Source organism: Mustela putorius, unplaced genomic scaffold, assembly GCF_011764305.1.
Source record: "Mustela putorius furo isolate JIRA1106 unplaced genomic scaffold, ASM1176430v1.1 tig00000929_pilon_pilon_pilon, whole genome shotgun sequence".
Classification (NCBI taxonomy): Eukaryota; Metazoa; Chordata; class Mammalia; order Carnivora; family Mustelidae; genus Mustela; species Mustela putorius.
Genome location: NW_025421520.1, coordinates 1,228,343 through 1,255,559, shown reverse-complemented (window position 1 = coordinate 1,255,559; position 27,217 = coordinate 1,228,343). Strand labels below are relative to the sequence as shown.

General features: G+C 61.7%; 1 protein-coding gene across 1 annotated transcript in view; it reads right to left on the bottom strand.

The window, feature by feature from the left end:
• PTPRN2 (protein tyrosine phosphatase receptor type N2) overlaps positions 1–27,217 on the bottom strand; it is a 612,016-nt gene that overhangs the window by 31,375 nt on the left and 553,424 nt on the right. The window contains exons 13-15 of the mRNA XM_045086284.1: positions 23,572–23,719; positions 10,689–10,762; positions 4,790–4,867 (exon numbers count right to left, since the gene is read on the bottom strand). Of these exons, the coding sequence (XP_044942219.1) occupies positions 4,790–4,867; positions 10,689–10,762; positions 23,572–23,719 (300 nt within the window). The remainder of the gene's footprint in view (positions 1–4,789; positions 4,868–10,688; positions 10,763–23,571; positions 23,720–27,217) is intronic.

Here is a 27,217-nt window from a genome sequence, read left to right as displayed (position 1 = left end):
CTGTGGCGGCCCTGGAGCTGGGGGAGGCTGGGGCTGGCCCTGGGGACCAGGCTGGGGCTTCTCTGGACACTGGCTTGGCTCCTGCGGGCTTGGACGGTGATGCCTCCGACAGGGCCGTGTGCGGCCAGAGTGGACTGCCCAGGCGCCAGCCACCTCCCTCCCTCTGCTGTCCACCAGGCGCGGGCCCGGGGCCGCGAGGGCAGGGCAGGCGCACAGTCTCGGTCCCGGGCCATGTCCGGGCTCTGGGGACCTGCCGTGTGCATGCAGGCTGCTCACCCGGGCTTTGTGTGACTCTTCCTCCCCAGTCCCCTTCTCGCCTCCCCCGCCCGACCTCCCGTGGAGAGTGTTCGGGACAGGGAACGTCTGCCGTCTTGGGCTCCCACGGGACCACGGCAAGAACTGCGATCAATGACGGCCTCTATTGAAACCCAGCCCATCCCTCTTGGGAAAGAGAGCGAGCCCCCGTGAAGGCTTCGTAGCGGAGCACCTTCGGAACGTGGGGACAGGACTCGACGGGAGGGCTTTCTTCTCGGAGACACGTAGCTTACAGCGTCCGTGTCTGCGCCCGCTGCGCACCAGCGGGACCCCCGTCCACGGGGCGGGCCCTCTGCCCTGGGCTGCGGACTCTGCGCCCCATCCCTGCTTGTTGGCCGCCGGTGCCTCCTGAAAGAGCTCCTCTGTCCGGCGGGCCGGGCCGGTGTCCCCTGGGCTGCGCCGCCCTGTGGTGAATGCGGGGGACAGCCGTCCGCATCCGGTGGAGAATGTCGCAGGTCCCGGGGCCGGGGGCTGCCGCTGCCCCGCTCGACCGCTCCCACCTGCAAGTCGTCCCCTCGTATCCGAGCTCGGTGAACGGGGTGGCCTGACTTTCTGTGGCGACGCATCAGCGCGGCCACCGTGGAAAGCACTCGGTTCGGGCAGCTTCCCCTGTAATACGAGAGGAGGGAGGCAGCCGCCTGCTCCTCAGATCAGGCTTCCCTCGGGACTGGGTGGGGAGAGACAGAGTGTGTGCAGGTCCGCCGGGAGCTCCACTGTGGCCGTGGGAAGAGGGGGGCCCGTGGCAGGAATAGCCCCCGGCCAAGTCCCCGGGACGGCCCCTCCTCCCGCTGCCCAGGCTGCCCGCATCCCCGTCCCACAGCGATGTCTCCTCTGGGCGAAAGCTGTCCTCACGCTCCTCCGGAGACGGCGGGCGTGGAGCTCCGCCCACGGGCCCCAGGACGCCTCGGGGGGCCGGAGCTCACTGCCGGCAGCTCTGACCTGCTCTGGGCCTCGAGAGCCAGCGACGCGGCGCCTTTGTCGACAGCAACATGTTAACTGTGCGAACGCCCACCGTCTCCGCGGGGAGGCTGCCTGCCGTGCGCTTCTGCGAGGGGACAGGCCCGGGAGCAGCGCCTCCCCCAGCACGGCGCCGTCTTCCCTGTGAAGTGTGGGCAGCAAGAAGCCCGAGTTCTGGAGACCCGGGTCTGAGTCGTGCCCTGCCTCTCGCTGGCTGTGTGGACTCGGGGAAGTCGTTAGCCCCCGGCACCAGCCTTCTGGTAGAACAGGGACCACGATCTTCTCCCACTGCAGTCGAATAAACCTAGGACGTACCTTCTCCGCCATTCCCACAAGCAGACTTACGCAGCATTAAGAACTCCCGTGGCCACCATCCGTCCCAGAACGTCTGTCTTCCCGAACCCAAACTGTCCCCGTTAAACACCAGCTCCGTCCCGCTCCCCTGGCGCCCCCCCCTCTGCTTCCTGTCTCCCTGGATCGGACTCCCCGCGCCCTCGTACGGGGCCCCCCGGGTCTCAGCTTCCCCCTCGGTCGTCAGGGGCGCTGGCGAAGGTGGCTGCCCGCCCAGGGTCAGGCACGCGGTGAGTCTGCGGCGGGTTTCCCTCTTCCTGCTCCTTCCTTCCTCTCCCTTGGACTCCGGAGGCCCCTGTGCATACGTCTTTCTCTTGAAGGAGCCACGCAGGCCGCACCTCACGGCGGCGGACCCCCCCCCAGCTCCGGACGTGTGTTCCCGCCTCAGCGCTCGAGCCCACGGCCGGCCGGCCTCTCCTCCTTCCCCTCTGCCCGCCCGTCCCCACGTTCCCCTCCCCCCACGGCTCGTCGGCGCCCGAGCTTCCCGGGGCCTGTGGGCTGTCCCAGGCTGCGGGACTGTCCGCTCGCCCCTGCAAGTTCACTGAGCAGTCCTGGGGACTTGCGCGTTCTGGACATCCTGGGCCTGGCTTGGGCCCCCTCGCTGACAACCGCTGCCCCGCTGCCCGGCAGCCTCTCTCTGGATTCCCGCGGTGGCCACGCGTCTGTCTTAGCAGCAAAGTGTTCGGTCTCAGTCAGTGCTCTTCTCTCAGTAATGCGCGGAATAGTGTCCCCCAAAGGTCACGCACACCTGGAACCTGCGGACACGACCTTCTTTGGAAATAAGGCCTCTGCAGGTGCGTTCAAGGCGAGGCACACTGGCCAGAATGGACCCTTAGTCTAATGACCAGCGACCTTGGAAGAGGAGCAGAATTTGAGCCAGAAACACAGATACCCTGTGGGGGCTCACCCCGTGGATGGAGGCAGGGGGAGCGATGTGTCCACGGGCCAGGGCACGCCCCGCCATGCTGGCCACGAGCAGAAGCTGGAGACAGAGACATGAGGAGGTCCCCCCGCAGAGGCTCCGGGTGGAACCGGTCCTGCCCGTGCCTGGTGTCAGGGCTTCTCTGGGCTACTTTGTTCAGTCACGGCAGCCTTGGAGCCGCTGTGCCCTGCCTTCCCCGTGACGTGGTGTCTAGCCCCAGGGTGTCTGGAGTCGAACAGTTTCTTTACGACAGACTTCTCAGCGGCTCCTGCGTGCCGTCGTGTACAATAACCCTGGAGTGTGCGCCGGTCACCCACAGAGCCTTCTTGTCCTGGGACACCTGCTACGTTTGGCGTGTTCTGAGCAGCCTGAATCCGTGGTTCGGATTCTCCCGTTGCTGCATCTAAGACGGCTCCTTCTGTTCCTGAATGTCAGCCCTCCAGGCACTCTGGAGAGCGACCCACGCCCTGCAGACCCGGTGACATGACGAGGGTCGCCCCAACAACCACGTCTGTCTGGAACAAGGGGCAAGAGACACACCATGGTGCTCGCGTCCACAAGCCACACGACCTGGGCAAAGTGGAGGCCTCGTCGTTTTATGATGGCAAAGATGGTTTCCACACACACGCTACCCTCTGGGCGGGACCTGGTCCACGGTAAGTGGCTGTGGATGTGCCGGCTGTTACCGCTGGCAAGTGTCCTTGTGCCTTCCAGAAGACTCGCACGTGGGAAGCAACGGCTGTCCCCTCAGGGTTGTTAGAAGCGGATGGCGGGTCTAGGTTGAGGACTCCGTCCTCCAGCACACAACTTGGAATGTTCTCTGCCCCCCTCCTGAGCATCGGAAGCCGGGGAGGCGGCTGGAGCTGGACGGCAGTGGCGCATCGGGGATGTTCTCCGAGCAGAGCGATGGTCGTGGGCTCCCGTGAACCTCAGCTGAGCCTCTGCCGAAGGTCCCCCGGAGCAGGTGGCCCATGGGTGCCGAGCTCCCCGAGCAGGGAGGCACCCCACGCTGGCCACATGGCCTCTCTGGGTGTGACGTGGGTGAACGTCGGCGTCTCGTGGCTCGGGACCCGCTGGTCCTCCCACGGCCCTAACGCGAGTTTAGCGGCTCCTCGCCGCGGTTACAGGTTTGGACAACAGAACCCTGAGGCTCCGTTGGTTCATTTTCTTCAGCAGTGTGACGGCTGCGAGGCATAGCCCGGGCTGCACGGACACGCTCTGATCTTGGTTCTGCGTGGTGGCCGCAGTGAGCTAGGGTCCCCGGGATCAACAGGCTGAGAAGGCAGGGGGTGCGTCCCGGACCCTCCTTCAAGTTCTCCAGAGCCCCCCGCCCCGGGTCCGTGCCCTGTTGTAGGTGCGGAGGCTGCAGGGGACCGACGGCCTGTTGGGGAGCAGAACGAGAGACTCTGGGGAACAGAAGTGTGGAGCCCGTCAGCCCGGAAGGCCTTTGCTCTTAGAACTGCCACGCTGGACGCCGGCGTCACCAGCGGGGGTCCGAGGTAACCCCGTCTGAGCGCGCGGCCACGCTGCCAGGGGTGGGGCTTGCCGCCCACCCAGCGCTCCGTCTGCTCACCCCTCACCTCTGTCCTGCACGGGCTCGGCTGGGCGGTTGGTTGGATGTCCCCGCGAGGGCTGGGGACAGCGGTGTGCCTGACGCACAGGGGAGTTGGCGTGACCAGACCTCCGTGCAGAGCCCCTTCCCCCTAGCTCTGTGGCCCGGCAGAGGCCGGAGCAGGACGCGGGGAGGGAAGGAGGGGAGGCCCCTTGGCCTCTGGGGCCGGCGCTCATGCTGACTCAGCGGCTGAGCCTCCGTCTGGGCGCCCAGGACTCTGCTGGATGGAACAGACTAGCCGGGCCCTTAAAATGCAGGACACAGAGTCTATGAGGACGAGAAGCTGTAATCTGACACCGCTGTTTACCTCCAGAGGGAGAGAACCATGGACAAGGGACATATTCGGACAGAATGCAGTAATTTAAACACTTATTAATTCCATTTCCTTCTATTTCATGAAACAAAATTTTAAAGTGCTTAGAAAAGTTAGGCTCTTTAAAGCATTCACTCTCTCAAGTCTTGAAAAACAGGAAGATGGAGAACAAACCATCGAAGGACCCACATACATCAGTAGCATTGGGCGAATGCCTCTAGAAACACGCTGACATTTACCGAATCGGGTCCAAGCCATCCCTCGCGGCCCGTCTGTCAAGGTCTCATCGTCAGAGAAGTTCTGACTCCCGCAGACTCACCTGCCAGAAGTCGGCCACGGTGGCAGGCAGCGGTCCCTGGGTGGCGATGTAGGCAGGATTCCTGGGGTCGTGATCCATCTGCAGAGACGAGATTAGGGGAACAAAGATGAGCCGAAAGCCTAGGAAACAACCAGGAAAGAGAACACGCCTCAGGAGGTGAAGGCGGCATGTCCCGGGCCGGACGCCGGCCCTGGGGTCGCAGAGTGAGAAGAGCAGGCCGGGCTTCCTCGCTGTCCCTCCTGATTGCGACAGTGCTTGGACTTCGGCGGAGCCCCGTGGCCCTGGGCGAAGACAGGTGGGGCGCTCACACGGCGCCGTGTGCCGGGATGCCAGGGTTCTAGACCACCCAGCCATGGGCCAGCATGCGTGGCCTCCACCCTGGCCAGGAGCCTCGGCCCCGGCCACCTGCCGTGTGAGCTGCCCGCACGGGTACCCCAGGCCACATGCAGGGGTGTGGCCAAAAAGCACCTGTGGGAGCCGCAGGTGTGGGGCTGGGAGAGGTGAAGCCGGGGGCCAGACCCATGGGACCCCCTTCAGGGTCCCGGAAGAATGAATGGACGCGTGCATCCTGCCTCCCACGAAAAGTTAGCTCCTCTCACACGGACGCTGGTTCCCATTACCCGGAAAGGGGTGCCGGCACCTGGGTCAGACTGGAGGCCTGCGAGAGTGGGGTGCGAGCCCTCCGCCACCGACGAGCCCAGCCTTCCGGCTGCGCATTTCCCATTCCAGTCCTACAGGGCCAGGCACGGGGCTGAAGACAAACAAACAGCAGAATACGCCGTGCTGGGCGTTCTGGCGGGGTGGTCTGTCCAAGCACAGCCTGCTGGTTGCGACAGAGGGCGTCTGGCTTCAAGTACCTTCCTTAGGACATTTAATTCAAAGACGTCTAAGCAGGAGAGCGCAGGAAGAAAGGGACCCAAGGAACAAAGCCTGGAGAAGGAAACTGGGGGGAGCTGCCGTCTGAGGGTCGAACGGACAGCCCCTTCCCTCCCGGGACTTCCTGGCCCCCTGTGCACCCCGGACGGACGGCACATGGGGAGCGGACTGGGCCTCGTGCTGGAGCCTCACCTCGGCCCCCTGTGCACCCCGGACGGACGGCACATGGGGAGCGGACTGGGCCTCGCGCTGGAGCCTCACCTCGGCGCCAGGCGTCCACTCCAGGTCCGCCCCTGATTCTGTCCCATCTGGAGCTAAACTCTCCAGATACCAGGGTTTAAGGAGAGATTCACAGTCCTCTGTGCTTAAAGACCGTAAGAAGACATTTCCCAGTACAATGAAGACAGGAGGCGTTTTCAACCACATGTGGTTGTGTGGCAGCCCACGGGGGTGTCGGCTGTCCACCCCACAGCCGCGGGAAGGCCCGGCCCCACCCTGGGGTTGACACTGCCGCGGAGGCGCCGGCTCAGCATTGGGGCTTCCTCGCAGAGACAACGGCCGTCAGCACACGCGGCGCGGGGCCCAGCTCGGATTGCGCGGCCCCTGGAAGAGCGGAGGTGGGTCAGTCCCACGGAACAACCGTGGGACGCCGGCGGGGGCTGGGCGGGAAAATGCTTTTTCTGCCTCCGGTCTGTGAGTCCCGATTAAGACCGGACCTCGTTTTCAGAACGCGCATTTGTGGGGGCGACAGCCATGTACAAACCCCCTGTCTCTTTCCAGCAAACGATTCTGCGTGAGAAGTCAAACCCCGCCTCCTTTTCAAATGTGGGTTTTTGCCCAAAGCAATTTCGAGAGCACCACATTTAAAAATGGTCAGTGTGTTCAACCTGCACCCGTAGCTGCTTTCAAACTGGGAAATCTGTGATCAACAGTAACAACCCGAGCAGGGCTTCAGGAGGGTCAACAGGCGACCCACTGTGGCTGGCGTCCGTGGTCCGCCGTGGCAGGGTGGCGTGGACAAGGCCCATGGTCTCCCAGTGCCCCGGGCCACGGCCACGCGACTGCCACTTGGGAGACAGCAGACAGGGTAACGATCACAGAGTGGGAATGTGTCACCCACCGTTTAGCAGTAACTCACAGACGATTAGGATTATTTCACGCTGCGCACATTCTGTTGAAGAGAAAATAACTCTGGGCAGAAGTGCTTTGTGTGTGCAGCAAGTATCAGGCAACAGAAGGCCTTCTCACAGTTCTGTGCAATCTTTAACCCAAAAAGAGTAAAGCAGATACTTGACTAAATGAACAGGAGCGTATATTTAAGATTTCCAAGGCAGGAGGTGCTCCCCTGTTCTTGGCAGGGAGCACGTCACTCGTGTGCATGTCTGTTCACACGTATCTGGAAGTCAGCGGCTCTGTCTGGGCCCTGCGGTCAGGGCCGTGAGGCGGGGCAGGGTGGAGAGGAGGCTGCACACATGAGCCCACGGCCCGTCGGCTCTGGGAAGCCACGTGCCTCCCATGCGGACTCCCCTGTGCATGCCGTGGGTGGGTGTTGCCGGTAACCTTGAGGCTACCGGTCAAAGCCTGTGCGCTTCGCACCACGCCCTCAGGTGGCCTTCTCCCCCGTGGATTGTGGGAGACAGAACGGCCCCCCAAATCAGACACGACTTATGCCCAGTGACTGCATAGCAGGTGAGGGCCATGGGGTGCCGGGTCCCAAGTACGACTCACACCACCATGTAGCTCTCACGGACTGTGTTGAATCCACTGCCCATGTGGCTGGCACACAGAGACGTGTGTTCCCTCGAATTTCTAAATGCACAGGCCCCGCAAAGCCGTCCCAGCCAACCGCTCCAGGCTGTGCAATGCCAGTTAGTAAAGGGTGCGAGTGGCTTTCAGAAGCTCTAACCTGCGTTACAGACTCCGCAGCAGTGTCCCCCGTCGTACGAACAAAACAGACTTTTAACCTCAAGCACTGAGTGTGCCAAGACCAGGGACCCACGTCCTGAAGCCTAGAGAGCTCGGGGGAGAAGCTGGCGGGCTGCCTGCTGCTGCGTCCTGCGGGGACAGCCAGCTCCGTCCGGCACAACGCTCGTCTTGACCACAACCCGGGGAGCGGGGCCAGGCCTCTCACCCCGAGCTCTCAGAGCGCAAACGCGCACATATTCCTTATCTGTTCCTATCCGGCTGCCCCTGCATCTGTTTTCTCTAAACTTTAGAGCAGACTTCACAGGCCATTTTCTTCAAAACAAGTGAGTGTGAAGCCAGAGTTTTCAAGTCCATTTTCTAGATACCCAGTCTTTGTAGGGCAATTCGCGGAGAAACGGTCGTTCCCGTGGTTGATGTGAGAGAGGCTGATTTAGGCACTGAAGCTGTTTTCATAGTTTTTTCTTCTGAGTTGGGATTCAAGTAAATTATAAAGTAAAACACACACAGCTGCTTGTGTGTGTTTTCCGAGAACCAGAGAGTCGGCTCCCGTATTTGGCCCGTTTCTATGATACTCACGACACCGCACCGGTCACCCTTTCCGGAGGGGTCCAGGTGCGCCCGTCACGTTAGTTAAATGTGCTCTGAATTAAAACATTCAACAACTTTATCTCCCTCCGTACACAGCGGAAGGAAGAGGAAGTTTATTTTCAAGCGGGGGCAGTTTCAGACCCGTCCCTGGTCACAGCGTGTGGTGTTTCGAGCTCATGGCGCGGCAGGTGTGTTAACGACCCACCTCAGTGCGCATCCTTGGGAAAAGCCGGGCGCCCCCCGCGCCCCCCCGCGCTCCCCCACGCTGGGCGGGAGCACGTAAATCCCGTTTACTTCCAGAACCTGCTCTCAAAGCCACGCCCCCCATGGCTGGCGCGTGGATGACTTCAGTGAGGACGACGGACAAACACGACGGATGTCGTGGCACAGCCAGGGTCGTCCCCGTCCAAGCGCAGCTGGGAAGGTGGTCATCGCTTCCCCCCGGTCATTTCAGAAAGGTGCCCCGGTTCATTCTTACGACCCAAATGCGGAGAAGGAGAGTTGTGGCGTGAAATGAAGGGGAAACATGAAAGATGGCCCAAGTCCCCTCTCTCTCCTGGCCTCGCCTCCCGCCCCGAGCCCCGCCCCGTGGGGTCAGGGTTGGGGGTGTCATCCTGTGTTTCCCACAACGGAGGTGCGGGGTGTGGGAGCAGCTCGGGCCCCATGGGAGCGCCAGGCGTGTCCGAGGAGGACACGGCTTCCGCACAGACACTTCTCTTCAGCTGGAGATCACCGGCGGTGGGACAGTGGGACGTTGGAACCCGTCAAATAGGCGGGGCAGTGGGGGGAGGCTGGACGCGCCCCAACTCTGAACGCTCACCTTTTAGCTTGAAAATAACAGCTCGGCTCTCTTCCCGGCCCAGTCACATGCCTCACGGCCGGGACGAGGAGCCCAGCAGGGGGACACGGTGCTCCAGGCAGATCTGCGCTGCCGGCACTGTGGCCTGCCGCGGGGGACCACGTCCAGGCCCTCACGGCGGCCTCCCAGAAACCCCGCTCTACCCGCAGGAGAGGCTGCACACCCGTGAGGCTTTGACTTGGTTCTGAATCAGCACTGACAGAAACTACTGAGCCCAGCGGGGCATTTTTTGAGAGACTGGCTCAGGATGGGAACCTGGAAGACACGGGTGCGGCCAGTCCTTGTGGTCTCCCTGCACCGGTGGGGACAGCCACTCCTCACCAGCAACCGCGGGAGCTGAGGTCTGGGCTCAGAGGGAGGAGACCGAGCAATGGACCAGCCCTTAACCCGCTTTCTCGCGGTGAGGACGCCACGCTGTGCTCCCGCTGTGCACCGTGACGGCCAGGGGACGGTCTCTGACCCACGGCACCCTGGGCTCCTAGGAGTACGCTTACACGCCGGGCGGGCCGGAGACACACGGAACCAGCAGCTACTAGAAGGTTCTGAAATCACAGGGTGAACGTCCTCAGGGAAAGCCTGCTACTGCCAGAACGCAAGGTTTTGTCAGGATGCCGCAGGGTGTGTCCCCAACCCAGACGCGTCACCGCCTCCCTCAGCCCCCCCAGGTCACCGGCAAGGCCCCCGAGCTGGGACGCTCCTCGCAGTGCTCCCCTGAACGCAATCTGAGGCTTTCCTGAGATGTCCCGACGCCTCCCTGGTGACCAACATCGATGCCACCGTTTATGGGGGGAGGGGCAAGGAGGGACACACCCAACGTCCCCCCGAAATCCCCGCTCACTCCCAGTCCCTGCCATCAGCCGCGCTGCCCAACACTCAGCCGCGGAGGCGCGTGTCACCGGCCTCCCACTTGGATCACTCGGACTTCACCTTGAGAAGCCAGCTGCGCACCGTGCAGGCCTCTGACCCGTCCCCTCCGGCTGCTCCGACCCCCCCTCCCACCGCTCTCCCGGGGGCTCATGCCGGCGTGGGCTGCGCGGGATCCTCTGGGTGCTGTGGGTCACGGGGGTCCCCAGGGGTTCTGTTCGCAGGACGCCTGGCCTGGGAGGCACCACCCCGCGCACAGCTCGCTGCTTGTCCTGGGGGCTGCACCCGGAAACAGCCGCAGGGACCAGCCCGTGCGTCTGCCTTGGTGCCGCCAGCCTTTCCACGAGGGCGGGGCTGGGGGCTGATTGTCTCCGCTGCCCCGGAACACACAGGGAACAAGTGGGTCTGGAAGGGAGAAACGCCCCAGATTTTCCTGAAAGCCGTGGGTTCCCGTCAGAAAATCAGCGGCCGCTCTTGCTGGGCCCCTAAGCCAGGGGGCCCAGGACTGCTCTTGCCTGGGGAGGCCCCGGCCCAGGCCGGCTGGTTGAGAGGACTCACCTGGTTAGGATTAACGGCCAGGTGGAGCCTAGCTGGCTGGCAAATACTAATGACCTGGTTCACCAGTCATTGGTTGAGCCCGGTGCCTGGCTGAGACTACCTGGCTCCCTAGTCACCGGCTGAGGCAGGTCACCCGGTCAAGACAAACCACTAGCTGACTAGTCGCCCGGCTGACACCATGGGGGCTCGCGACTGAAGACGGGTGGGGCCCCCGGGGCAGGTACTCACGATGGGGCTGGCGTTGATGTAGTCCGAGTTGCTGTGGCTGTTCTCGGATTTCAGCAGGATCCTGGAGTGATCGTCTGCAAGCAAAGACAGGAAGTTAGAGGAGCGCACAGGCCGGTGTCCCCAGGGGCCACCTAAGGGGACAGCAGACACCGAATGCCCTTCGAGGGCTGCCAGCTGCCATGCTGCTGTCCCTCCCTGGGGCTCTGCGGAGGCCACGATGGGTCACACCCCCCGCCGCGCCTCCATTCACGCTCCTTCAGCTCGGGCTGGAGCAGCAGGGGTGTGGCGGGGACACTGCGGTTCGTCCGGCAGAACGCGGTCTTCCGGGTTTTTCTTAGAGTCCGACACCGCGGTCAGGGGTTCCGCTGCAGGATTTTCTCTGGGGTCTCCCTTCAGCCGGCAGACGCATGCGGCCGCACACAGCAGACGGGTTTCCACGTGAATACCCAGGAATCAGGCAACTGTCCTCTGTATACAATTTTGTGGTCTGGAAACTGTTCCGCTCTGGAGATGACAGTTTTCTTTTCTTTTCTTTAAAGATTTTATTTATTTGACAGAGAGAGATCACAAGCAGGCAGAGAGGCAGGCAGAGAGAGAGGAGGAAGCAGGCTCCCCGCTGAGCAGAGAGCCCGATGCGGGACTCGATCCCAGGACCCTGGAATCACGACCTGAGCCGAAGGCAGAGGCTTCACCCACTGAGCCACCCAGGCGCCCCCACAGTTTTCTTTTAAAGAAAGAACAGAAGAAATAGAAAATGTGGCTGAAGACGGAAGAGGGGTTGTGCAGGGAAGGCCTCAAGCGCGCGGGCACCTGACGGACGTGGCAACCAGACGCCTCCCGGGATCAGCGCCGCGGGATCGCCACCGCCTAGTGCGTCGGGCCCATGAATTAGTCTTCATCCTGATTCTGGAATAACCACCCGCCTGCGCACAGTGACATCCCTCTTTGCCTATTTCCGGGAACTTCCCGAGCTGCACCCTCAGCGGGACGCGGAGGAGGGGTGGCGGGAAGCAGGGTGGTGCCTGCTGGGACTGTAACAGGCTCAGGGGAGGGACACCCACGACACCCCCTCCTCCTCCCGCCTCCCCCGGATTGCGGCCTCCTTCTCCGTCCTCCACGAGGCGCAGCTGAGAACTGAAGGCCCCAGACCTGGCGGCTCAAGCCTGTTCTCTGGGCTCCAGTCAGTGCCTCCGGGCGCCACACACAGCCCCACCTTCTTCTTCTGAGAAACGAAAGACAAGCTGGCTGGTGCCTTGGAAGCCAGGGACTGTGAGTGTCTGACCTCAGCCCCGCACCCCGCAGAGTGTCCATTCCGGGCCCCCAACCCGGAGAGCCGCTCGGGCAGTCGGCAGGGAAGCCTGCAGACCGTGCCGCGGTTTAGACGTCTTTCATTTCTCTAGAAGGTTTTACTTAAAACATTTTTTTTGTCAACAACTCTGGGGCTTGGAAACTTGGCGAGTCCGCTGGACGGGACGTCATCCCGTCGGTTCTCCTGAGATCCTGACGTTAGCTGTTTTCCAGTAAAGATGAGATAGATGAGGAACGTCGAGAGATGAGGACGGGCGACGCGCTGCGTGACAGGCTGACGTCGGCGTAAGGTCTCTACCCAGAGGTGCTCGGAAGGCGTTTATGACGGCAGCTGCGGGGGCGGCCCCTACGGCGTGAGTAATGATACAAAAACCCCAGGTGCTCAACGCCTCGGGATCCTGCACACACTTACTCTTGAGACAGTGGAAATTGGCCGTGGCAGGAAATTGAAATAAAATTGACCAGAAAATTCGGTCAACTCTGACACCTAAATACGCCGCAAACCCTCCTGTGCAGGCTAAACGCAGGGCGCCGGCCCCGTGTTGCTCCCGCCTCTCCCGCAGCTGAGACCCGCAGCTCGGAAGCTTCCGCTCAGCCCTGCGCGCTCGCGCAGTCACTGAAGGAAGCTGGCTGACGGCTGAGACTCAGGCAAACCGCCCCGAAACCCACTCGCCCCCAAGGACATACGAAGTGTGTGCGGAAGTCGCTGTGTCCAAGGGTTATAGGACACTCACGGCCGGTGCCTCGCCGCACAGATCCAGCCACCGGGACAGAGAAGCTTCAGCGTCCCCCGCCCCGACCCCTTCTGGCCCTGGGATGCCGGCAGCCGTCAGTCACCTTCGAACTCCAGCCCCTCCCCTTCCTCTTCTGTCTCCTTATTTTATTTCGACTCAATTAGCCAACATGTAGAACATCGTTATTTCAGGGCGTAGCGTTCAGTGGTTCACCAGTGGCGCGTAACTCCCACTGCCGGTCACAACGCGTGCCGTCCTTCGCGCCCGACCCCCGCGGCCCTCCCCCACCCTCCTCCCCCCTGAAACCCTGTTTCCCAGAGTCAAGGGTCTCTCATGGCTTGTCTCCGTCTCTGACTTCTTCCCACCTGTTGTCTCTCCGCCCCCCATGATCCTCCGCACTAGTCTTTACGTTCCACGTATGAGCGAAACATGTGATCACTGACTCTCTCTGCTTGACTTACTTCACGCAGCACCATCTCCTCCAGTCCCGTCCATGTCGGTGCGAAAGTTGGGTGTCATCCTTTCTGGTGGCTGAGTAATACTCATTGTGTGTACGGACCACATCTTCGTGATCCATTCGTCCGTTGAAGGGCCTCTTGGTCCTTCCCACAGTTTGGCGACCGTGGCCATTGCTGCTATGAACATTGGGGTACAGATGGCCCTTCTTTTCACGACGTCTGTATCTTTGGGGTAAATACCCAGGAGTGCACCTGCTGGGTCATAGGGAAGCTCTATTTTTAACTTTTTGAGGAACCTCCACACGGTTTTCCAGAGTGGCCGCACTGGTTGGCATCCCCTTGTCCCAACATGAAAGAAGCCTGTGTTTGTGCGAGGCCATTTGGTTCTTTAGGATGACAGGCTGCCATCTTGGTCTGCTGGGTTTCTGGATGAAGTCGCTTTCCTTCCCTCACCACCCTGCCTCTCGGCTTACTGGCCTGTTGCGCGGCCAGCAGACTGAGCCTGGCCCCCGTTACATTACGCCCATGAAGGTTCCGCAAGCCCAGGGGACGCAGGGCGGTGCCTCATGCACACGTCAGGCTAGAGACCGTGCTGTGCTGCTCAGACACGAGCGCAGTTTCTGCAGGACACTCTGGGTCTCCCGCTGCAGCCTACACAGGATTCTGGACTTTTTAAAAAGCGGCACTTTTGGCTGCTTCTAAAGGGTTCCAGAGAGCCTTCTGGGGGCCCTGCTGTGTTGGAAACAGGTTTGTCACAGCCAACCTCTGGCGCCGTTGATCGCAGCAGTGGGATCCCTCCTGATGGTCCGAGAACCTTTTACAAAGATCAGGGCCACGGGTGAAGGGACGGGAGGGGTCTAGGCAGGAAGAACCGCAGCCCCCGATTTCTGGCCTCAGGGGGCACGCTGCGAAGGCCCCAGACATTACCCAGCCGGACAGGTGCAGGCCTGGGGGCCGCTGGGTGCCCTTCACGTCGGGCTGCACCCTCCATGCGGACGGCTGAGGAGACAGGCCGTTTGGCGCGCCCGAGCCCGGCGGAGAGGACGGGCTGCGCTCCGAGCGGCCCCGGGAAGCGCGGTTTCAGCTGTGCTTGCTTCCTCTGGGCCGCGCTTTCCGAGCCGCCTTTGAGTCTGGGACAAGGACCGCGAACGCCTCAGAGTTCCGCTGCCTCCACCACACACCTGACTTTGGCAGCAACACGCTCATTTCAAGGATAACGGTGATCTGGTTTTGTTTTTAATGTGGGGGTGCCAGGTGGCTCATAGGTCGAGCGTCTGCCTTCGGCCCAGGTCATGAGCCCGGGGTCCCGGGATCGAGTCCCATGTCGGGCTCCCAGCTCCTCCCTCCCCTCATACTCTCTTTTTCCCTCACTGACTCTCTCTCAAATAAGTTAATAATAACATCTTTAAAAGTAAGATCAGGCCATCCGAACCTCCCTCTGAAGCAGCCGGAGCTGCCCCGGAAGGGTTGGAGCCCAGCAGAGGGACGCGGCCGTTGCCGGGGGGCTTCGATGGGTTGGGCAAATCTCAACTATCTTGTGGTTTGCTTTTTCCTGCTCGTCTTTTTAAAACGGCTGACGTGGGGGTCAGTGAGCACTAGGACGTCAAGCTGCCATCGAGCGGAGTCTGGCTGCCTCCAGTCTGTGTGGCCCGGCAGGATCGCAGGGTCCCTTGAGGCCACTTGAGCACGCCGGAGGCGCGGGACAGGGCTTGTGAGCAAATGGTCCTCGCCCTTGCCTGTACTCCCCTGACTGAGCACGGCCCGTGGGAACACGCACCCCTGCCCCGGGAGTAGACATGGGGGCCGCAACCGCGGAGCGAGGTCGCTTAGCCACCTGGGGATCTGCCCTTCGACTGAGAAGGCCATGTGTTCTCCGGTTCTCACAGACCCCGCTCGGGAGCCAGGAAATGGGAACTCAGTGTCCTCCTGTCTGTATTAGGCCCGAAGATGGAGCTGTTTTCTCTCATGAGGGCCACAATAGTGAGCTTTGTCAGGGAGGGGAGGAGAAAGACACTTACCAAGAGGAAACTTGGTACCTACACGTGTAGGGCACATTCCTTTGCTCAACTCCTTGCTCAAGCGTCTTCCGCGCTCTCTGCTCAAGAGTAGTTTCTCACACACACACATGCGCACACACACATGCGCGCGCACACACACACACACACATACCCTTTCTTCTTCCGGGAATGCGGTGCCACGGATAGAAGGGGGTCTTTGTCCCCATTTTAGGTTGAACTGATTTTCGTAAATGCCAACAGAAGAAACAAGTTCTAGAAGTTCTTCTTGATTATGAGTGGGACAAAGAGCACATGAAGGCAGCCCAGGACACATCTGGAGGCCTGTGGCCGAGCCGCAAGTGGGCACGCCCCGCTCTCGCCGTCATCAGGGACGTGTCCACGTGAGCTGTTCAAGGACGGCGTGGGGAGGCTTCCTTAACCTGTCCTGCAGCACTAGGGTCCTGTTTCTTTAGGCTCCTGCTTACGTCATTCGTGCCAAGTGAGCTGATCCACGCGGTCGATCACCTTCACAGCATGAGCAGATGTGTTCCTGGACACTGACTGCCTTCAGAGGAGGCACGTGTGGGGTCCTGGTGGACACTGGCACCGCGTGAGGGAAGTCTTCGCCGAGTGCTCTGCCCATGTCCCCGTGGGGCCTCCCACTGGTTCATGACTTTCTCCCCTGCTGGCTGCTGTTCCCTGAACTTCGGCAGTGTGGCTGGCAGAAATGCGGTATGTCCGGTGACCCCCAGTGCCATGTGCTGTGGAGTCGGGGCTGAGTCTTTACAGAGACCCGTTATCCAGGGAAGCTCAGCGGCGTCCACGGCCCCCAGTTTCTCCTCAGATTTCGTGGGTCCGTGGACCGTCTGGCGCACTGGGAACACTGCCTACAGCGCTGTGCTGCTGCCAGCTCCCAGCCGCTGAAGCTGGTCTAGCGATCCCGGCCAGTTCTGCATGGCAATGTCCTTGCTGATTTGGACTTGGCATTGTTGAGCAAAGCTATAAACGTCTGCAGACTGGTTTCGAGACTGAGTAGCTACAAGCTACAAGCTACAGCGTGCTTCTTTGCAGACCCGGGAAGTGGAAGACCACAGTGAGGTCAGGAAACAGAGCTGCTCTCAAGCGTGAGTCCTCCAGAAAGGCTGGTTCAAGCATCTTCCCGTGGCCTTCCCTTCCTCAGTAAGTAAGCGGGCGCTCTGCTCTCGGTAAGCGTGCTGGAAACCCTCAGCTCAAACTCTAAAGGTCTCCAAACCTCCAGAAGAAAGCAACAGGGTTCCGCTCAGCGCCCCTCGGGTCCGCACACGATGCTGCGTCTGGGTGGTCTCTGTGGTGAGACCCCAGTCAGGGCGCCCTCCCGCATCCAGAGCTGGAGAGGGAACGCGGCCCATCCTTCCCCCCTGCCCGTCACCCAGCACAGAGCCTCGTGTCCGGATGCAGCCAGGGGAGGTCTCGGAGCCCCAGGACGGCCTGGTCGGCCTTGTGGCGGCCACATTGCCACTGGTCTCTCAGAAACCAATCCCCATATCGGACGGGCAGCTTGCTCTCCAGGGGAATGACAGTGCAGAGGACGAGGGCCGGTCCATGGCAGGACAGCCGCGCACGGGCCTCGCCCGCCACCGCACAGCCCGGGGACAAGGCACCTGTGTGCGCGGCGTGTGTGCAGAGCACGGCACAAGCAGGAACCGACCCAGGGGTTCCCGGTGTCTGGGGCCTTGCACTGACCACCTGGCCCCTGTGGGGTCAAGTGTTGACCCGACTGATCCTTGTCTGCTGGCGTCCCCACCCCAGGGCGCTCGGGCCCCACGTGGAGTGTCTGGTGTCCTTACACGGAGAGGCCATCACAGAAGGAAGACAATGTGGGAGACGCAGAGCCAAGCCTGGAGCAGGGGCTCCCTGAGAGCCTCCGACGTCGGCCCCGGGGCCGAGAACTGCCGCCTGCTGTCGCTGCTGTGGCCTGTGGTCTGGGGCGCCCCGGGCCGCACACGGGGAGCTGGGTCTCCGTCCTGCTACAGCTTCCGCACAACTGACTGGCCTTCCCCTTGCCAGGCTTGTCGCGTGTTCTCTGACGCACTTTCCCCGTCTCTCGCAGCAAGACCATCAGGAAGGGGTGCTGGCAGCGGGAGAGAATCCGGATTCTCCGAGAGCGCTCGGCAGAAGGATGTGGGGTCGCACCTGGAGCCCGGGCCGAGTGGGGAAGCGGGCGCTGGCCCTGCCGGGACGCGCAAGTGGCCCGCCGCGGCGGGTGGCAGGAGCGCTCTTCCCACGCTGGTGTCGGGGCCCTGGCTGCCGAGCACACTCGCAGGGCGCCACATCCGATGCGGAGGGCAGAGCCGAGGGAGGCAGTGCGGCCGGCATCTCGTGGGAACGGGGCCGCACGCACACCCGTGACGAGAGCGGACGCCACGCGAGCACAGCCACGCCATCCGCACGATTCTGCTGAGTCTTGCAGCCGGCGCCCACGGATGCCCCTCTGCTCGTGTGCGGAACCACGGCACACACGTGGCCAGGATGAGGGGATGCACGGCCGCAGGTGGCGGAGGGCGCGGCTCCCGCAGCCCCGGGGCTGGCAGACACACACATTCGAACAACAGAGCTGGGTTTGTGGGGAGCACAGTCCCACCTGCACCCATGCTGACCGGGGGGGGACTCGGGGGTGGACGGTGGGCCCAAGCCATTGTCTTTGAGGATGGTCCTGACATCTGAAGGGGACCCAGGTGGACAGAGTGTCCCCTGACCATTGGCGACGCCGAGACAACATTATTACCCCCAGGCCTTGCACACTCGGATGCTTCTGGAAAAGTAACAGAAGAGAGCACGGCAGGAAGCTTGCTGATTAACGTATCAGAGCTGGGGAGCAGCTCCCAGACACCCCACAGAACTAGCCCTTTCCACGGGGGGAAGGGGTGTGGCCCTGGGGACGGTGGACCACGAACGGACGTGGGAGCAGCTTCTGGCTTCCTCCGACCCTGCGACTGGGCCCGAGCGGCCAGCACCTCCCCCGGGTCAGAGGGCGCCACGCAGGCGAGGTCAGCGTTCCTGCTGAGGGAAGGCCGTCCGTCAGCGTCTCCTGGACCTTTCCCCGCGCCGATGTGAGCGCTCTCCATGGACACGGGGCCGAGGAGAGGGTGGGAAGCAGCGGGGGGGGAGGGGGGGAAGCGTGGGGCTGGGGACGGGAAGTGCCGCTTCGAATCCTGATTTCCCGAGGTCCCGGGAGCCCACGGCGGAGCGTTACTACTCACCCGCACTGACTTCTAATGAGGAAAGCATCGCTGAACTCACGGCAACCTTGAGGGGAACGTGGCCAGTTCATCCTAGAGTGTCGGTGCCAGAAAGAAAACGCTGGCTGGGGGAGAGAACTGGGTTCGAGATTCTAGAAGGGAGCCCAGCCCCCGAGACGGGATCGCTCGGCGTCCGGGCCCCGAGGGCATGGCTGCAAATATCCCGGGTAACGAAGGGACCGACGCCCAGAGCACAGGACGTGCGGGATTTCGAAGGCCACGTGCGGTCGTCCATCCAAGGAAGGGGTCACGCGAGGGCGCAGACCTCATAGGAGCAGCGCAGGGAAGGCTGACGCCCTCCGTGGGCTGATGGTGGGAAACACAGAGGACGATGACCGACCGCCGTTTCAGCTGCGTTCGCTTAGACCTAAAGAGCTCACCAGGTACAAAGCCTCTGGTGCAGAGGAAGCCATGTTAACAGGCGATCTGGAGAAAAGGTATCCATTACGGCTCTGCCTGGACCATCTCTTTCCAACCCCGGAAGGGCAGAGACGGGGTTGAGGGATGGTCGGCGGAACTGCTCACTCCAGTCCGGTGATCGGGCTCAGGCGTTCACGAGTCTTCCGGAGGCCACAGAAGCACGCCCGCAGCTCACGTTCACGGCGGCCGCTGGAGCTGCGGAGACTGGCGCGGCCATTCTCAGGCCCACGGCGCACTGGCCCTGGGGCTTGGCCGCGAGACCCGAACGGGATGGGGCCAGCGTGGGGGGCAGCAGGTGAGCGCCCCGCGGACCCGTCGGGACGGTCAGACTCCCGGCCGGGCCGTTAGCGACGCCGGAATGGGCACGTGGCCAGTGGGAGAGTGGCTTCATTAGGGACGAGTCACGTCAGAAAACAAAAGGGGCTGTTTTCAGAAGACGCACAGGAGGGAAGCTCCGCCTGATCACGTCGTGGTCACGCACCGCCATCCGCAGGTGCCCGCGGTGCTGGCGATGGACAGAACGAGAGACTCAGCTTCTAGCTGTAGCGACAGGGCTGTAGGAACGTAGGAGAATGGAACATCCTTATTTTTAGGAGGCACAGGCTGAAGTATTTATGTGAATGTCACGATGCCTAAAGCTCACTTTGAAAAAGAGTTCAGTCAAAAAATGGGTAAAGCACGAACATGACGAGGAAAATCGGCACAAGACTTGCCGGGAGCTGGGTGGTGGGTTTGCAGGCCACCGCCCAGTGGTCATTTCTACTTGACTGTTTTAAAGCTTCTCCAATAAAACTTGTGGAGGAAAGCCGTGCCGCCGGTGACGTTTCTTTGCCAGGGCTCTTGGGCATGGGAATCCCTCCTGGTCGGGTCTCCTGCTGGCAGCCTGGGGTCACTTGCTTCCCCTTCTTAACCTCTGGCTCTTCTACGGACAATGGGGGACAGAGGACCGGAGCCTCCCGGGTCCACGTCTGCGGCTTCCAGCCCCGTGTCTACATGCAAGTACTGGGTGAGCACCTTGACGTCCCCGGGAAGGCCTAGCAGGGCTGGACGTGAAGCCCTTGCTCTCCACGGGCCACCGAATGTCCCGGCGCAGACCTGGGTCCGCGTGGGGGGCCTGGGTAAGGCAGAGCCCGTACTGACCCCGTCGGATATATTGTTATAGATGGAGACACATAAATCACGTCTGTCCAACGTGCAAATGGCAGAAAGCTGATGGGAGAGGGGGGAGTGTGGAACCAGAAATTGAGCTCTTGGTGGTGGTGAGCAAGGATCCGCGGACGGAGCGGAGAGCAAAGTGTCTCAGCGGCACCTCGCTGAGGACGGCTGGGGACGGGCGGGGACGGGCAGGGACGGGGTCGGGGGCACGGGCTGGGGACGGGCAGGGACGGGCACATCCGGGTAGCAGAGGAGACGAGCCGGCCTCATGGCTCGTGGTGTGCGTATGGCAAGGTGGCTGTGGACGGGGCAGGGAGGAGCGTACCCCGTCTGGGCAAGGGAGCCGGGGCCTGTCCGGAGAGGGTGGCCTGGGCTGCTGGCAGGCAGCGTCGCGGCCCCAGACCTCACACCCCCGAGGTCAGTCTGTTCACAGCAGCGGCGGGGAGCGCAGGGAGCAGAGGCAGCCGGGCCCCACACAGCCCCTGAGCCTGCGACCTGGCTCGGAGCAAAGGAGGAAGGGAATATAAAATCCGAGCTGCGACTGGTCGAGCCGAGCCGACAGTCACTGCAGCTCCTGACCTGACCGCCCCGGTCCCGGAGGCACAGGGGGCCAAGGACAGCACTCCTAGGGCCGCCTCAGGACATGGCCTTGTTTCCTGAAACGTTGTTTTTGCCTCTACCCGGCTTCCCTTCGAAACAAAATCCAGCCCTCTGCCCCAAGCGGCACGGCTGCCCGGGACGGCGTCTGCCTCACGCGGCCGGAACGTCTGCCGGCGCGTTTTCCTCAGCTCCGGGAGGCGGAAGAGGTGCCTCAGATGGGCCCGGACGCAGAAGGAGCGAAGGCAGGTGGAAGGCTCGGGGGCTGTGCAGGCTGTCCGGGCTCCGGGGGGCCACGGGGTCCAGCCGTGGGAGTCCACAGATGCAGGCCGGCCCGTGCTGGGGCAGGCAGGCCGTCCGCTCCGGCCGCCTGGGTGGAGGAACCGCTGAAGGGCTTCCTTGCGTGGACAGGTGCGGAGGCAGGAGGACAGGAGGCCCCGACTGCGGGGGTCCTGCCCGGGGTATCCAAGGATCCGTCAAACCCAGCAACCAGGGAGCTCGGGGGAAGGGGCAGGGCGGGTCATGGCACAGGAAGTGGGTGCTGGGAAAGCCGGCCCCGGCTCCCTCCCGCCCTGTGGGTGCCAGGAGGGGTGGGTTCTGCGCTGACGGCCCCAGCCCCCGTCCATGGGCCCCGCACTGGCCGGCAGAGGCCGGAGGCACGGGGAGCCGATTCTGTGCCATGGGGAGTGTGCGTGCCGGGCCACAGGAAGCAGGGTTTCCGAAAGAGGAGGCAATTATCTCCGGTACAGTCTGGCAAGACCAAGACGGTCCACGCCCCCCACCCTCTGCTCAGGAAGGGGCGCAGGCTGAGATTCGACAGGAGGACTCCCCGACGAGCGAAGATGGCCAGAGGCATGCAGACAGGGCGGTCACTGCAAACGCGTCTGCACCAACAGTGGGCGGTCCCTGCCCCGACTTCCCAGACTGGCACAGCTGCGCCTTCAGGACCCGGACAGCGAGGAGCCCGGCCAGGCTGCAGGACACCAGCCGCGTCCCCCTGCGCCACGGGAAGAAGCAAGAGGCGCCTGTCACAGGGCAGGTGTCAGGGCCCCAAGGCCTTGGGACAGGACACTCCACTGTCACTAAGGTCCTGTGAGCACAAGGGCCCGTGGGCAGCTGCCGTGGTCTGGGTTTCCACTGTGGGAGGGGCGCTGGAGGAAGAAGAGGCTTGGAGTTTTAGTATTTACCGTTCGGGACCCGTTAGTCCCAGTAAACAAGCAGACCCCGAGGCTGTTCTGGGTAAGCCTGCTGGGCGTCCGTGTGCCCCAACCGCTGTGCGCCCGAGGCTCGGGTGGCAGCCTCCCCCCGTCCCTGGCCAGGTCCTCTTTGAGCCCAGCGGCCTAGCTAGGGCCTCACACCTCCCAGCCTATCAGCGGCCCCTGCACACAGTAGGTGCCTAATAAATATGTTAGTCAGTTGGGGGTTCTTTGTTGCTTACCTTCTAAATATAGAAGCTCCTATTTTTATGTTGCTTTTAAAAATTTTTAAAAAGATTTTATTTACTCATTTACTTGAGAGAGAGCAAGAGAGGAGGAGGGGCAGAGGGAGAGAGAACAGGGAGAGAGGGAACACAAGCAGAGAGAGGAGGAAGCAGCTTCCCACGGAGCCGGGAGCCCGATGCGGGGCTCCATCCTGCGACCCTGAGATCTTGACCTGAGCCGAAGGCAGACGCTTCCCTGGCCGAGCCTCCCAGGGGTGTGTAAAACCTCCTCTTTTTAAAGCCCATCACGGAAAACCCCTCAGACCTCATGGAAATGGAGGGCCTGGTCTGAGCCCCCAGGGAACTGTAGAAAAAATCACTCCCGGAAGGGCCTTCAGATGTCAAGGGTCTGTGGTGCCCCGGTCAGTGTCGAAGGCAGTGCAAGGGGTCAGTTTTTAATACCCTGACCTGTGAGCCCGGTGGGACTTTTGCCATTTACCATCAGCACACGTCCCTCGGCCAGTGCCAGGCCAGGTGAGGGGGACCATCCGGAGCGTGTCGGGGGGGCCGTGCAGGCGGCAGTGCTGGCTTCCGGAGCGCTGGGACACAGCGTGTGGGACGCAGAGTGTGGCTTCGCTGTGTCCTCCACAACGTCAGCTGACCAAGAACATTTTCCTATGTTTGAAGTGTGCTCGGCGGTTCTCGCCTGTGGGTCCTGGGACGGGGCCCGGGTCACTTGCGCACACGTTGGCCGCACACGCGGGCAGCCTGCCCAGAGCGTCTGTTTCTGGCAGCCACTTGGGTCCCAAGCGCACCTCGCACGCCTGTCCTCTCTGCAGAGGGTCCCTACCTTCATCAGGCTGCAAGCCTGGCCTGAAACCTGCCGGAACACGGGAGCTTGCTGCGTTTCTTGGCCAAGTGGCTAAGAAAGGGTCCTGGCAGCCAGGCAGGGGCAGACCAGGCCGGTCTGTTTCCGGCCTCTGCGTGGGCCTGTCTGTCCGTCCGAGTCACACCACGTACAACACGTAATCTAAGACCGTCTCCTACTGGACGCAAGTTGATTAAAGCGCTGGTCTCTCTCTGTGTCCGCTTCCTGGTGCCGATCTGCGCAGAGAGCGGGCTCTCCGTGACGCGGTCTCGGCACGCGGGAGGCTGGTGGGCATCTGCGGACCCTCCCCCACCCCGGGCCCACAGCACCGACTGTCCTCAGGGCTCAGAGCTTTCCAGGATGACAGGAGGATTGCAGTCAGACGAAGGGGAGGCTCCACGAGGCTAAGAAACGAGTCTCCAACCGCACAGCAGCAGGGCAGACGGCAAGTGTTCACTGGGGCCCAGACGCCCTCAAACCAGGACCGTGCCCCAGGACCACAAAAGAATCCATCGACTCTGTCTCCCGGCTGGGGACGGCTCCCCAGCCACGAGCACCCGTAGAAACCCAGGCAAGCAGGGGATGGCGCGGCGGGCCCCGCCCGGCCCGAGTTCCCCTCCCCTGCCCAGAGCAGGGCCCGGTACGTACAGGTCAGCACCGCCGGAGAGCGGTTCTTGGGCACGTTCTCCTCCCTCTGGGCCACGAGCGAGCTGTTGGGCTCGGCCTGGTAGACACAGAGCGCCTCCCACTCCTTCTCCAGCCGGTTCTTGTTCTTCAGGTGGTCCTCCATGTAGGCCTGCAACGGAAAACGGAGACTCAGGGGCGGCCGCGGACGGCCGGTCCTTGGCATGACGTAGGACACAGGGCGCAGCCCACACGTCCCTGCGCGCATGCGTGAGGAAGCGGTTCCCCCAGACCCGGGAACGCACAGGCCCACCGGACGCCCAGGGCACGGCGGGCCCTTTACCTGTTTCGCTGGTTGGTTCCCGGGTGTTCGCGGCGTGTGTGTTGCAGGGCAGAGCCCGGCATCAGGAACAGCGGGCATGGCGTGGCCCCGTCAGCTAGTACCAACCGACGGGCAAAGAGAAGGATGCGCCACAGACCCGATCTGATCAACCGACCCGAAGCGGTGTAGACAGCGTGTCCACACGGTGCCGTTTCCCTTACAGCTGACCTACTCTTCTGAATCAAGTGGGTGTGAGGCACCGAAGACACGGGCTGCTCTGACGTGTGCCCGGCGTTAACCAGCGTGGGGTGGCCACAAAAGACAAAACAAAACCAAAACCCAGAACAACGGCACCGATGTCCTGACCCTCGGCTGCTCAGATCTTAGTCTTTCCGGGCACTTGTCTCTCGGTGGCGATGGCCGGAAGTGGATGAGGAAATGCTTCCGGAACATTCCCTCCCACAAAGACAGCCCTGTCCGAGCATTCTCACCAATGTGTGTAGCTGAGAAACGACCGTGGCTTTAAGGAAAATCATTTCAAAGGACCAAACCCCAGCGGCTTTATTGTGCCCAATAAAGCCCACCCTGGGACGCCGTGTTTGTGGGTCTTTGGTGTCATGTGTGGACACAGGTTGTCAGCTATGTCCACATACAAGATGAGACACATGCACACGAGTCCGGGTCCCTGGTGTAGGCACCCCCATGCCCAGGGAGGGTTGGCCCCGACCCCCTGCCAGCCCCTGCCGTCCTCTAACCGTGGGGAAGCACGCGTGTCCCACCCCCACGCAGGCCAGGACAGGACTGCCCCACGCCTGCCCCCCAGCCAGCCGCACAGGGCTCGGGGGCACCACCTGTTGGACGAGAGCTGACTCGGATTGGTTTGTGTTATTCACTCAACAAACAGCAGCTTATCCACAGCGGTCCACAAACCACGGAAAGCGCCGTAGGAGACAAGGCACCGCCCTCAGGGCCACCTGGCCCAGCGGGAGGGCCAGCAGTGGCTGTGACCAGCATCTGGGTTGTCACTGTCACGCGGGGAATGGACCGACGGCCTTTTGTGCACATGACACCGAGCCACACGAGCCACGCGGTGACCTCCCCGCGACCCTCCGAGGCACGGCCTCCCCAGGACTGGAGCCCGGGGTGCCGTGCCTGCCCACCCCTCCCCGCCAGGGCCCTGCACCGTGACCTCCGCCCAGACAGCCCCTCCGGTTCTTGGCAAGGGCAGGCGGTGGATTTAAGTGCAGTCAAGTGGCCCAATCCAGAAGATGTCAACTGCCTGGTTCTTTCCTTTGGGGACATCTTCCTGGAATCCTGAAGACGGAGTGACCCTGGTAAGGACAGTTTTGCGTGGGATGACATTGACATTCCGTGAGATGTTTACCGGCTGCTATGCGGGGTGAGGGAGCTGGGGAGGGACAGTTCTGGCTGAAGCGGGAGCTCTGTGTTTCTGGGGTCACTGCCCTCAAGACGCCGCCTGCGAAAGGGTGCCGGACGCCCCCTGGATTCCTGCAAACACGGGTGTGTGCAGGTTCACCTCGACGGAAGCGAAACCAAGCCGCGGGCTCGCTGGGATTTCTCAATTCACAGCAAGAAACACCAGCCGGGACTGTAGGACGCACGGCCGGAGGGAGGAGGGGCGGGAAAGAGCAGATGCGGCTGTTTCCCATGGAGGACAAATCGCGTGAAGATGCACTCGATTAGATAACAACTGAGGGCACTTTTTCATTCTCTTGGCGTGTGTGGCTCCGGTAGCCTGTGTCTGTCACGCTCTGGTCCATTTGATCTGTTCTGTAATGTTTTCACGAGACATCATTTATGATACAAAATGAATGTCATTTCCCCATTCATGGTTTTGGAGAATTTCCTCTTTCATGTTTGTAGATAAGATTCTTGCTTTTCTTTTCTTTCTTTTTTGAAGATTTTATTTATTTGTCAGAGAGAGAGAGAGAGACAGAACGTAAGCAGGGGGGAGGCAGGCAGAGAGGGGGAAGCAGGTTCCCCGCTGAGCAGGGAGCCCGATGCGGGGCTCGATCCCAGGACCCTGAGACCATGACCCGAGTCAAAGGCAGAGGCTTAACTGACCAAGCCAGGTGTCCCAAGATTCTTGCTTTTCATCTGTGACACGAGAGTATATTTTCATGGTGTCTGTGGGGAAGCAAGGTCTTCGTCATAAAATAATGTGTTTTAACCAAAACCAAAACCAAACTGGCAGAATCACTTAATTCTGGGAGGTCCTGTCTCAAGGGTGTGAGGCGTGCGGATCAGAACAGGTAGTCACCCTCCTGAGACGCGGTCGCCTCTGGAACAATGGGGCGCGTCAGCACGTGGAGGAGCTCCGCTCGGGCTCTTCCCCCAGAGCGAGCTCAGTGTGTGCGCGCGCGTGCATGCGGCAGCGAGTGTGACGGCGGTGGCAATGGCGGGAGGCTGCAGGGTTTAAACCGCACACGTCTATGACACAGTAGCACGCATAATAAAGAACAAAAAATGAAGGTAAGTGGAACAAAAGCGAAAGCCCCTCATGACTCCGCCGCGCAGAGCTGACTGTCGGGCTCTCCCCGGCACGTGCACAGCCGCTCACGGCTCCCGCGTTACAGGACTTCCTTGTCCAAGACGGAAAGAAGCTGAGATGAAGCGTTCATCTTCTTTTCGGAGAAGCCAAGGCCTAGACTCCTTACACCCTTACCCCAAAGCCCCCGCAGCCACCAGCAGCACTGGAGCTTGGGTCCGCCGCCTGGGACGCGGCTGCTGTGTCTTGGCTCCGGGCTGCGACCTCCTCCCGCACCCCTCCCTTCACGCTCACGTCCCAGTCCACGCACAGAGCGACAGGATCGCCACGCCTGGCCCCGGATACCACCAGTTTCAGAAACCACCAACGCAGCCGAGGCCAGCACTAGCCTTTGTCCAAACTTCGTTTGACCAGTCTGCTCCTTTCTGTCTCCCCAAGACGACTCCCCTGTGTTTCGACCACCCCCACCCCACAGCACCATCATTCTTTACACTTTGTTCGTGCGATTCTTCGGTAGCGGATCTGTCCCGACTCTGAGGTTGGTGCAAACACGATCGTGTCCTTTGGGAGTCTGGGGTGTGTCGGGTTCTCATTTCCTACAAACCCACACTCTTCGTTGGACACTTACTATTTTAAAAGCTCCGTCTTCTGACAATCACCGCTCTCTGCGTCGTGCTCTGGCTTCGGGGCGTCCGGACATTCTGTCCCTCATGAGATCAAGATTGTTGAGAATGGGGCCAACGTCTCATTCACTTGGCACATGCTTTGGGCACACGGTCAATATTTGTTGGATGGGTGCTCACAACATGGAAGTTTCTAGAAGTAATCTGTACTGCGGA